Genomic DNA, 12,988 nt, shown 5'->3' with positions numbered 1-12,988 from the left:
AGATGTTCGAAATACGGAGAGAAGTCTTAAGGCAGGAATAATCATCTTATTTTACATGAATGCCGATGCACTGGTGAGGTCCTCCTGACGACTGATGATGGAGGAGAACAGCCCAAGGAAAAGGAACTGAAGGAGAGAATTGCGGCCTTGCGAGACACCATCTAGTGCCAGAGAGAGCAGCAGGTGAACTTGGACAGGATAATTCTTCAGCTGCAACAGAGGATCGACCGCTCGAAGCTGAAGGAGAACGATGAAGAGAAGAAGGAAAAACAGCAGCTGGAAGACAAAAATCCTGAAGAAAAAACAGAAGAAAATCAAGCATCTGATGGACAAGACAAAAGAATTTGGACAGAGAAACGATGCCAGGTTGAAAGGACAAGAGAGACTCCTAGGACAGAAGGAGAAAGAGCTGCAGGTGAAGACCGCAGAAGCGGCGCAGATGGGCGAGGCTCATCCAGGAAGAAAAGGACGCGAGCGAAAGCGAGAATCCGGCAGGAAAGACGTGGAAGGTCAGGTTGCAGCGTCTGCAGAATGAAGTGGAAGACATGACGAAGGAAAAGGGTGGAATCCAGCGTGAAGATAAGGTTGCGTAGCTGAAGATGAACGAGCTGACATGCCTTTTTTGAAGAAGGAAATGGTCGGCAATCAATCCGGTGGAGAGGAAGACTGGTGTCCAGGCCGAACTGAAGGAGCAGCGGGGAGATGAGGCCCGACAGACGAGATGAGCGAAGGAGAAATTGATTTGCAAGCGGAAGAACCTGAAGGGGAATTACAGATGCCTGACGAAGGACAATTGGAAAGTGCCGGAGCAGGTGCCCAGCTTCAAGGAATAGCAGGATCCAGTCTAAGGTGGACTCACGAAGACGGATCATATTTTGAAAATGAGAGAATGTTTGTTGTATGGAAATTTGTTTTGAATTGAAATAAATAAAGGTTATTTACAAAGATGGCAATTTTCATTTACACAATAATTCTTGAGAGTAATACTTGTTACATACACAATAATTCGAGTTTGTAAGTTTTAGTTTAAAGGACTTCTTCATAAATGGATGTGAATAGAATGAATGAATTTTAGTTTGGATCTTAAGAGTGATCCGCAATAGTTTCTTTTAGCTTTGGGGAACTAAAGGTTACTAATTGATGAAAGTTTTTGAAGATTAGTGTGATGAATAGTTTGAAGTTTATGTATAATAAGTGTGTTAAATGTTGAAGGAAAAGAAAGCTGGAGGAAAATAAATCAGTGAAAATGTTTTGTTAAGAGTTTTATTGATTCCTGAAGGGAAAAGGAAGATGGAGGGATTGTAGAAAGGTTGAGGAAAATGAGTGGATTTCTGGAGTGGCAGAAAAAGGAGAGCGATTGAGGGAAGATTGGTGGTAGTCCCAGGAGAAGGAGCAAAGGATTCAGTGAAGATTCGTGGAGTGCCAAAAGAAGGAAGAAAGGATTGAGAGAAGCCTGAGGAAGATTTGCAAGGATTTCAGTGGCATATTCTGGTTCAAAAGACTAAGCAAAGGGTAAGTGTCTGCAGGGACGGAGGGCAAAGCCCGCCGAACCGCCCAGGGGCGGGCGAGCCAGGAGGCCCGCCGAGATCCCAGGGCGGGCGGGCCAGGAGGCTCGCCGAGGTCCCCGGGGCGGGCGGGCCAGGAGGCACGCCGAGGTCCCGGGGGCGGCGGGCCAGGAGGTCCGCCGAGGTCCCCGTGGGCGGGCGGGCCCGGAGGCCCGCCTCCCCGAGTCGGGCGGGCGGCCAGGAGGGCACGCGAGTCCCCCATGGGTGTCCCCGCGGGCGGGCAGGGAGATACGCCGTTTTCCGCGGCGGGCGGGCCCAGTCACGCCGAGGTCCCCGGGGCGGGGCGGGCCAGTGGGCACGCCGAGGTCCCGGGGTGGGCGGGCAGGGCGGGGATCCAGTGGCAGTGGGCCCGCCGAGGTCCCCGGGGCGGGCGGGCCAGTGGGCCCGCCGAGGTCCCCGGGCGGGCGGGCCAGTCCTCGCGAGGTCCGGGCGGGCGGGCAGTGGGCCCGCCGATGTCCCGGGACGGGCAGGCCACGGGCCGGCCGAGGTCCCCGGGGGCGGGCGGGCCATGGGGCGGGATGTCCGGGCGGGCGGGCCAGTGGGCCGGCCGATGGTCCCGGCAGGGGAGGCGGCAGTGGGCGCCGAGGTCCCCTGGGCGCGCGGGCAGTGGGGGGCCCGCCGATGGTCCCCGGGGTCCCCTGCGGGCGGGCCAGTGGGGCGCGAGGTCCCGCCTGGGGCGGGCCTAGGTGGGGGCCGGGCCAGTGGGCCCGCCCGCCCCGGGGAGGTTCCCGGGGGCGTGCGGGATGGGCCAGTGGGTCCCGCCGAGGTCCCCCTGGGGGCTGGGGCGGGGCCAGTGGGCCACCGCCCCGGGGAGGGTCCCCCGGGGGCGGGCCGTCCCCAGTGCCCGCCGAGGGTTCCCCGGGGCGGCGGCCAGTGGGCCCGCCGAGGTCCCCCCAGGGGGCGGGCGGGCCAGTGGGCCCGCCGAGGTCCCCGGGGCGGGACGGGCGGGCCAAGGAGGCCACCGACCGAGGTCCCGGGGCGGGCGGGAGGGCCGGTAGGCGGCACGCCGAGGTCCCCGGGGCGGGCGGGTGGGCCGGAGGCACGCCGGGGGGGAGTCCCCCGCCGGGGCGGTGGGGGCCAGGAGGCACGCCGGAGTTTCGGGGGCCCGGGGCGGCCGGGCCCAGTGGGCACGCCGAGGTCCCCCGCGGGAGCGGGCGGCCAGTGTGGGGGGGGCCCGCCAGAGGTCCCCGGGGGCGGGTGCGCCAGTGGGCCCAGCCGGGTCCCCGTCCCGCGGGCGGGCCACAGTGGCCCGCCGGGAGGTCCTCGGGGGGCGGGCAGTGCCAGTGGGCCCGACCGAGTGGTCCCCGGGGGCGGGTTCGGGGCCACTGGGTCCCGCCGAGGTACCCCTGGGGCGTGCGGGCCAGGAGGCGGGCTCCGAGGTCCCCTGGGGCGGGGCCGGGCGGGCCAGGAGGCACGCCGAGGTCCCCGGGGCGGGAGGAGGCGTGCCAGGAGGCACGCCGAGGTCCCCCTTGGGTGGGCGGGTCCAGGAGGTCACGCCGAGTTCCCAGGGGCGGGTTCGGGTCCCGGGCCATTGGAGGCACGCCGAGGTCCCGGGCGGGGGGCGGGCCGGGCCAGGTGGGCACCGCCGATTGGTCCCCGGGGTTGCAGGGCGGGCGGGCCAGTGGGCCCGCCGAGGTGGGTCCCCACCCGGGGGCCAGGCGGGGCGGGACCTACAGTTTATTGTGAGATCCAATCCACACTATATCGAGAAATGAATTATCTATCACCAGTAATAAATTCCTCCGATTCCGCGTTGGCCGAGCCGGGATTCGAACTTCGGACCGCACCGAATTGGCAGCCGAGCGCGAAAACCACTCGTCCAGCAAGGAACTGTAAACAGGGAAAATAATGATATATCGTAGTTGGGGAAATGTAATGCTAAGGAACAACCCCTGCATTAAGATAATGTCTATTCATCTATGAGGATTAATACTTATTACAAGTTTGCATCCTCCAACCTCTTATACACTAAAACAGCTCGAAAGTGGATTAGTGGAATTCACGTTAAGAGAGGGACAGCACCACCTTTAGTAAACAGTGTTTCAAACAGACAATTAACAATTTTTCATTATGAAGACATACAGAATTTTAAACGTTATCAATGACAGTAATGACTGAGATGTTGCAATGCCAGTAACAGCCAAATTCCATCAATCAGTCCCACTAGCAATCGATGTGATTTAATATATCACTTTGTTCAGTGTATAACGATATCACTGCTACAGCACCCCTATTACACCGCTAACAAGTTTGTCACCCATCATGGCTAGACTAAGGTGTTGGTATAAATTTTGATAGGTTATCTGTCCTCTGCTAGTATTCATTATAGTCTCCGAAATGAAACAGCACATATTGTTCTCCGGGCGGGCACAGATCGTCGCTCTACGAGAAGTGGGCTTTCAATACGTGTTGTTGCACAGCAATCTTGAACGTCTCCCCTACAACAGTAAATAAATGGAAAAGGAGGCACGCTTAGACTGGGAAATTGACCGACTTTGGATAGCATTTATTTATTTCATTTATTTATTAATTTTTTAAACTATAAACCTTATAAACCCGTGAATTATGAACCTAAAGTTACAGTTGCTTTGGTCCTGTTGAACTCTTATAGTGATTCTTTCTCTTTACTTCCCAGAATACCAAATAGCGTTCCCATAATTAAACAGGCTATAATTAATCTTGATTATCTAGGTATCTGCATGTTAATTACCTATTTCAGTTCGAAGACCTCCACACGAATGACCACCCGTTAGGATAACGACGACATTCGACAAAGCATCATAAGAAGATCCTTTTACCAATACTATTGCTATTCGTGAACGTCTGGTATTAAATGTTTCGGCCATGACGGTGCGAAGACGTCTGCATGAGGCAGGAATACCTCATAGAATTACTGCCAAGAAGGAATATCTCGCCGAACGGCATCGTGCTGATAGGCTGCCTTTGTTCAACAGTTTGTGGGGAGGTTATGGAATTTTGGTCTCGAGTCGTATGCAGTGACGAAAGGTCTTTTACTAGCAGAAGTCACGGCAGAATACATAACTGAAGACCGAGTAATATAAGGTGAGTTTCTATAATCATTAATAACAGTCAGCCTATAATAATTAAAATAAGCAAGGGTAATATTATAATCAAAAAGATAATAATTTTGTTCAATAACCATTGGTATTTTCCGCTAATTGAATTATATTGCTAAGGAGAAGTGTGAAAATTAAAAATAAAAAAAAGTTCTTCATTGAAAACCCCCCATTAGTTTTTCTATTATGGCCAGCTTTCATGGCATTAAAGCAAATACATTATTAATGTTATGAATAATAACGTAGACAAACTTATAATATAGAGTACAGCCTGTTTACTGAATTAAAGAATATCATAGCATAACGGACTGTTGCAGATCAAAGTTAATGCTATTATAACAAGTATTAATCCTTGCAGATGAATAACATTCTTAACTTATTGCAAGGGTTGTTACTTAGCATTTTTATTTTCCCCAAACGATATAGCATTATTTTCCCTATTACGAAAAGCAAAGCGTAAATTGTTAAAAATGAGATTTTTCCCTTCAGATACTACAGAAGATATTTACGAGGTGACCAGGAATGGGCATGTCACAGTAAACTTCTAGGGCCCTGGATCTTCTTACATTATATGGATGATATCACCAGGATTGAGTGGGGGTTCACTGGTGAAAAATACATTGAAATTCTTCATGATTGCTAACTTTTTGTTTCACTTCAAGAGCGGAATTATTCCTCCCCGCCTGCTCCTGGTCATTTTCATTCACGACCGGTGCCCATCTCATACGGCCAGAGTAGTCCAGGAATGGTTTCAAGGTCGGGAGGATCTGCAGTTTGCTTGGCTGGCCAAGTAAGGATACAGACATGAACCTCACTGATAAATTTAGGCTAATTTGGTAAAATGTTGGGAGCCTGAGAGGGCCGAGGAGGGAACCAGATCAACTTATGAACCTCTGGGAACACAATGGAAACTCTTCCACAACCGACCACAGATCGTCAGAAGCCATGAATCTTCTATGCCTAAACAGATTGCAAGAGGTGATCTAGAAGGGAGGTGGCTGGATTTCTCACTAATATTAAAAATAAATGTAAAAATTGAGTGTGTATATTTGGATTACCTCATGGTCATGATTATTATAATTTATTTATTAGAGAGGTGAATTTGATATTTTAAAGGAGTTCAAAATCTAAAGGGAATTTCGCTCTCCATCTGATTTTTTTCTTTAAAAAAAAATTAAATCTAAAAAGATAAACCTTAGGAAACAATATCATCAAACATACATTTTCCCGCCAAATAGCTCTTTCCACAATGGACAGGTAAATGACTGAAGGGGCTGGGGTGTTTAACAATAGAGACGTCTGTCTATTATCCTCACACGAATGATGATAAGAGCGAAAGGAATTTCTGTCCGTATGATATTAAAACATTTATCACAATAATATATTAGAAAATATAAGCCAATAAATATGTTTATCCATATCATGTAATAATTATTGTAATGAACGGCGTGTAGGGTATAACATCTACTGTAATATTCAAGAGGGAATACAAACCCAACATCGGTACAGCAAAAGCAAGAAGCTTTCAGTTTGAATTACATTTTAGAATTCCAAAACCTATAAGACGACTTAACAACAAGAACTCAATCCCCGAGACCAACTCCCCCCCCCCCCCCCCCCCACGAAAAAATATAATATCATGCATATATTAGTTTAGTCAAGATTAGACTGTGTTAATGATATCAAAACTGCATACTTAGCGCAGTGGTATTTCTAGATGACATGTCACTTTAAATTAGCTGATATGAGAGAGAGAGAGAGAGAGCTTGCGGAGAGAGAGGAGAGAGCTAAGGTGTCGGACACTTTCAACAAGTTCATAGTGTTGGTATGTTCAATGAAGTGCTGCTGCGCTTCTCTTTATAGCTTCCATATTATATATTGGTAGGAAACGCCACTGCAACCGATACTATAAACTTGGCTTACGTGATAAGGTTAAAATATCCTGTTATGATGTTCGTGATTCTCTCCAATACCAATATAACTCTAAAATTTTTATCAATTTTAAGTATTGCGTAATGCATATGACGATATATAATAACAGACACGGTGGTAAGATAACGACCTAGACGAAAGTTAAATGGAATCTTAATAAACAAAATTATATTAAAAGTGAGACAGTAATCTTAGTTACAGTGATATAACCTGCTCAGATTTGTTCTTTTTTTTTTTCTTTTACTCCGTGTGAGTGTGTGTGTGTGTGTGTGTTTCTCCAACCATACCTAATGACTCCTCCCACTGAAAGAATTCCAGAGCTTATTGGTGGAACTCTTGCTAAGAGAGGAAGAGTCCTCCCCCCGTCCCCCTCAGTAAACACTGTTACCATATAATTTTTCGAAGTCCCTCAAGAAGGTGTTACCAGGGAAACCTGTGTCCAACTGTTACAAACACGGCTAATCAAACTCGAAATGAATCGTCTTACTTAGGAACTTCAATTATTTTTCAATAAAGATTTATTTTGCTTTGCAAATTATGTTCCTTTTAATACTATGTTTGCTTTCAGTTCTAATATTCGTGTTGGTCAATCAGTAATGGGCTTCATTTGAAGGTGCATATTTCTTGGAACGCTTTATTGTAGACACTATTTGAAATGCTTGTTATTCTAAAGATTTGGCTTGGGGCGAAAAAAAATAATGATTAAAAATAGGGTCAATGAAATTTGACATGTTTTTGATGTATGTATAATTTCAATGTTATATCAAATGCAACGTTACAAAGTATTTAATTTGCACAGTTTTTGAGGTCATAACGTTATACAAGCTTCTCAGAGGGACAAAATTGCATACTTATGATTTTTTCTTCCGCTATATTTATAAACTGGAGAGTCAGTCCATTTGTCGACCGAAATCGGCGGATATCTATGAACAAACTTTTGCCTCTTTTCAATCAGTTCGCCACAATAACTGACTCAGGATTATATAAAGACTCGTGGCATTTCAGAGAGAGAGAGAGAAGAGAGAGAGAGAGAGAGAGAGAGAATGATGTAAACGTTCTGGCACATTTCCATCCAATCATCAAATGGATATTCAATCATCCAGACCCTCTGGAATCGGCATCCAGCCCTCTTTCTGGACTTCATCGTCTGGTCATTTCAGAAGTCTGTCACGAACGAACATGAAATCGATGATTGTGCTTAACTGGATTCATAAAGAAAAGGATATAAATATATTCATAATATATAATAATATATATATATATATATATATTATTATATATATAGTATTATATATATATATATATATAATATATATATATATTTATATATGTATATATATATATATATATAATTTTATATATCATATTATATATATGTATGTATATATACATATATATATATATTAGTTATATATATAATATATATATTATATATATATATATATATATAATATTATATCTATTATAGATAAATAAAGAAAATACGAATCCCTCCAGGTTCAGATTCTAGAACAAAATTGAACAAGTGCCGGATAGCTCAAACAGAGAAAAATGCAATATACGATGCACAAAAAAGAAAGAAAAAAAACAAGAAGAAGCCACATAAAGGTGCGGGATCCGAGAGGGGAAGCAGAGCTTTGTTATTAAATGATTCCCTCAAAAACCATTAGATTGAAAAAGGGGGGAAAAACCTCAGCGATGTCCTGACGCGTAATCCTTCGCCCTCGTTTCAAGCGCGAAAATGGACCTGCCTTAGTGGTATTGTGTGATCTCTCTTTAAATCTTTTTTCTTTTTAGTTTCATTTTATTCTGTTATTTTTCTTCGTTTGTAGAGGCATATATTTTATGAATTCTGTATATGTCTGTTTGTCAGCCTTATTTAACAGAAAGTTGTGTTGGCATTTTCTAATTTATTTTCTTTATTTTTTACTTTTTTATTGACATTTAGTTTTTTAATATTTATTGGTTTGTGAAGATATTTTAATATAGTTTGCTTGTGTGTTCGTGACTGCTTGCCGGCAGTATTTTGTAAAAAAATTGTCTTCCCATTTTCCAATTTTAAGAAAAAAAAACTTCACAAAAAAGTGGACCGATGTCAGGTGTAAAAATGTTGATTGCATTTTGAGATAGCCTTTAATGAAACTGCAATATACTCTCTTCGAAAACATATATTTAAGTAAACATTCTGTATCCCAAACCGACGGCACTGCTGTAGAGAAAATAAATTTGAAACTAATGGAAGCCACTTAACCATTTCCTAACGAACTCAAAGGCACCTTCCTCCCTACAACATCTACTAATATGATTCCATCAGACGCTGATTCTTTTAGCAATTTGGCCTCGCTTTGGATATTCATATATTTGTGTTCAATTAACATCTAAGGGACATTTAATGCTCGATGCTTCTGGGGTCACTTTCCCCTCCATAAGTCTGAAGTGTTCATTGCGATGATCATGAATTTTGATTTATTAATTCACTGAACTTACACCTATTTCAAGCAACGTTTTTCGACGTCTGAACGAATTCAGTTCAGGGAGGTTGTAAAGGGTTCGGGCTCTGAATCTTACTGGGAAAGCGGGGTTGTTTAGGGGTGTATTTGTTTGGCGAGAGGTTGTGATGATACATTGGAGCGTAGGAACCGTGGTATGTGCTTTTGAGACCTGTAGTGCGGTTTTTTATTTAGGTAATTTGGTATTGTATTGTAGGCGATATATATTTACTTTATATATATATATAGTATATATATATATATATAATATATATATATATATATATATATATATACATATATATGTGTGCGTGTGTATGTGTGCGTGTATGTGTATATATGCGCTTACCAGATGTATATAAGAAACACCATGTATAATGATAATAATAATGGTGGAAAATTTTACACTTATGTAATGTAAATAGAAATCGAGAATGTATTTTTAGAATATTTATACAAAGATTACCATTTTCTTATTATATTACAACTGCTACCGAACATCATCAAATGATGATTTCCCTGTCGACTACCTTTTTTGACAGAAGACTCAACCTGGCGTCACCCTAATTCTATTTCCACACCTTCCCTCGCAGGAGGGGAGGTGTGGAAATAGAACTAGGAGGAGGTGAAAGGAGGAAGAGGAGGAGATGAGATGTTTTGCACAATTTCTGTTTCGCTTCTTCCGCCTCTCATTAAATTCCAGGTTCTCTCTCTCTCATCGTCTCTCTCTCTCTCTCTCTGCTCTCTCTCTCTCTCTCTCCATTTATTCCTGTCCCTCTAATCCAATTCCAGCGTCTTCATATGAAAGGTCCTGAGGTCTTTAGCATCCTGGGAATGAGGCCTCGTTCTTTCCCACAAAAGGAGACACTCGTCTGACAACTGTTTTTAATAACCAATCATGCAATTTAATATTCATTTTCCAGTCTCCCAAAAGACGCCAAAATGGAATAATTGATTCTCTCCTCTTTTATTCAGTTCGAGGAAGGGAGGGAGGGAGGGAGGCGCTTTTTGAGGATGACAGAATCATTTTGTCTGGAGAAACGTGTTTCCTCTTTGCACAAATCTGTTTGTCTGTCAGGAGCCGCGTCTTGAGTGACCTAGAGAACAGATTAAACGAATTTTCGGGGGAAAATAAAGAATAAACAAGATTTTGGGCGTTGATTATGAAGGCCAAATGAGATTTTGTGGATTAACTAATGAGCAAATGCATTCTGGGGGCTTATTAACAGAAAAATAAATTATATTGGGAGATTCTAAGGCGATATTAACGAGGGTTTGGTTGTTAATAAAGAATAAACGAGATTCTGGGCGTTAATTGCAAAGAATAGACGAGAGAGAGAGAGAGAGAGAGAGAGAGAGAGAGAGAGAGAGAGACTTGGGATATTGACAACAAAGAATGTATTATATTTTGGGCGATAAGAAAAAATAATCGAGAAAGTATATAGTATTAGATATTGAGGTTAACGACAAAAGGGACAAAACAACCACTTTTGGTGATTAACTTGGGGAGGAATACATTTCACGGTTTATCCAGAAAGAATATATCATAGTTTGAATTTCACGTTTATCTAGAAGAATATATCATAGTTTGGGATTTCACGGTTTATCTAGAAAGAATATATCATAGTTTGGGATTTCACGGTTTATCTAGAAAGAATATATCATAGTTTGGGATTTCACGGTTTATCTAGAAAGAATACATATAGTTTGGGGATAAGAAAATATTAGCATGATTTCTGGCTAAAGAGAAAGACTGTCTATCCAAGATCTTGGGAGTTCATGACAAAGGATAAACGAGATTCAGGTGGGTTAACGACAGAGAATATAGGTTTCGGAGGTTATCAACAAAGAACCAATTATATTTTGGCGACATAAAAATACAAACGAGATTTTTTAGTTGAAAAGAAAGACTACCAAAATTTGGAGGTTAATGACAAATGATAATTTCATGGTTAACGGGAAAGTAGATACATGATTTGGGCGTTAAATGATAAAGAATGAATGAGACTTTGAAGGTTAACGAGAAAGTGAATACATGATTGGGGTTATTAATGAGAAAAGAGTGGATTGGAATGTAGGGGTTAACGAGAACTAATAAGCAAGATTTATGGGGTTAACAGCAAAGAAGAAGCGAGATTTGGGAGGCTAACGACAAAGAATCTGCAAAGAACAAACGAGACAGAATTCACTACAAGATGGCGGCAGACAGCGAGCCAGCAAAAGCAAATCAATTTATCGCAAGTTAAGGAACGACAGAGAGGAGATAGCGCCTTCATTAACCTGCCCAGCCCGAAGAAGAAGCTCAGGAGAGAGAAAAGAGTGAAATCCTTCCAGAAGCGACAGAGTCCATTCAACTCTTCCTGACAAAAACAGAGGATTCTACAACTCTGTGGAAAATGCTGCTGATAAATTGACTGACTGATTAATACATTCACGCAAACTGGCGTCGCATACGAAAAAACGCAGAATTGTTTCCAAGATATTAGTCACTGAATTCTTCCATACTTCTCCTTTTATTAAACAAAGAAAAATAGAAACAAAATGAAATATGAAACAATGGCACAAACGAAATTCTTTTTCCAAAAGAATAACCCCAAATAATTCATTTTTCGCGCCTAAGTCACGAAAGCCTTTTGCAAGATGACATTCCCTATTTTTGAGTCTTGCAAGAGTTTGTGTTTTACTGATGTATAACCTCCAACCCCAACCATCTCTCTCTCTCTCTCTCTCTCTCTCTCTCTCTCTCTCTCTCTCAAACACACACGCAGACGAACTGACAAGCACGCACGCATATCATCATCCACATCCATGTCAATGCCTGAAGTTTGATGGCTGATGTACTCTTGCAACTATTATCGCAATCCGAGGGTTTCAGACAGACATTTTGTTGCATTGTCTCATGATAATAATATAGGAATGTCCTTCTGTTACTTCCCTTCTGGAATGGGAATTTCTCCCTCCTTCCTCTCTCTGTTTATGTGATGCCATTGCAAGTTTGATGACACTATTGTTGTCACTGATTGCAATGAAGCCCACGGCGCAGAGAGAGAAAAAGGTATGAATGAGAGGTTATAGAGATAAGAGCAAGATTAATAATAATTTAAATGTTTCTTGGGATTCGACTGAAACAGTAGGATTCAATGTGAGGATGAATTAAAGACGGAAAATGAATTGCTGAATCGAGGGATTGTGCAACGGTGATATGAAATGTTTGAGAGTCTCGACTTTATCTGCAAGCCCCGTATCTTATTTTTCACCTGTGGTAATGTGAGATACGTACTTATATGTATATATATATATATATAATATATATATATATATATATATATATATATATATATATATATATATATGTGTGTGTGTGTGTGTGTGTGTGTGTGTGTGTGTGTGTGTGTGTGTTCGTGTGTGAGTGTATTTATATATATATGAACAGGGTTTTCTGTCCGCCTACGTCCAGATAAGTGTTTCTAGGTTAATGGCAGTATACCAGGAACTAGATGAAAAATAATTATTCCAACTTCACTGCCATTTTCCTAAACTCTCCCCACCCCCGAAACTGCTGGAACTGTTTCTTCCTGAACGCAAAAGCGAAGAGAGAAAAATAAAACTTTGCCTGGGCCCATAACCGAGGAAGATTCCTCCTCCTCCTCCTCCTGAGGAAATCCCCCTAAGAGCCTCTGACGGAGAATCCATCAGAGGGTGTAACCCCCAGCCCTTCCTGTTCATCCACCGAATATGATCAAGTGTCCTCAGGGGGGAGGGGGCTTCAGGGGTCCTTTATTTGTCTTTTGGGGCTGCCTCCTCGTAGGTCGCCCCCGACTCTTCCGAATAATGGTATAACATAAGCATTTCTATTCAAGAACATCGTTGAAAAGTTGGAAGAAATTCAATTCTGACACCAGACAGAGTGACACCGTGATTCTTC

General features: G+C 43.3%; 1 protein-coding gene across 1 annotated transcript; it reads right to left on the bottom strand.

Moving 5' to 3' along the window:
* Positions 1 to 1,501: 1,501 nt before the first annotated feature.
* LOC135208124 (basic proline-rich protein-like) lies at positions 1,502 to 4,411 on the bottom strand. The gene is made up of 2 exons (XM_064240272.1): positions 4,364 to 4,411; positions 1,502 to 3,235 (listed from the first exon to the last, which is right to left on the bottom strand). Exons 1-2 carry the CDS (start codon positions 4,409 to 4,411, stop codon positions 1,502 to 1,504), a joined length of 1,782 nt encoding a protein of 593 aa, XP_064096342.1.
* Positions 4,412 to 12,988: the final 8,577 nt, after the last annotated feature.

Source organism: Macrobrachium nipponense, chromosome 34, assembly GCF_015104395.2.
Source record: "Macrobrachium nipponense isolate FS-2020 chromosome 34, ASM1510439v2, whole genome shotgun sequence".
Classification (NCBI taxonomy): domain Eukaryota; kingdom Metazoa; phylum Arthropoda; class Malacostraca; order Decapoda; family Palaemonidae; genus Macrobrachium; species Macrobrachium nipponense.
This window is presented reverse-complemented; position numbering and strand designations above follow the sequence as displayed.

What these genes read in the sequence shown, in the direction of transcription:
- LOC135208124 (XM_064240272.1), bottom strand. Translation starts at nt 4,411, where the DNA reads ATGGCCGAAACATTTAATACCAGACGTTCACGAATAGCAATAGTATTG. An exon ending in CACGAATAGCAATAGTATTG is followed by an intron (nt 3,236 to 4,363) that starts GTAAAAGGATCT and finishes AATAAACTGTAG; the next exon opens with GTCCCGCCCCGCCTGGCCCC.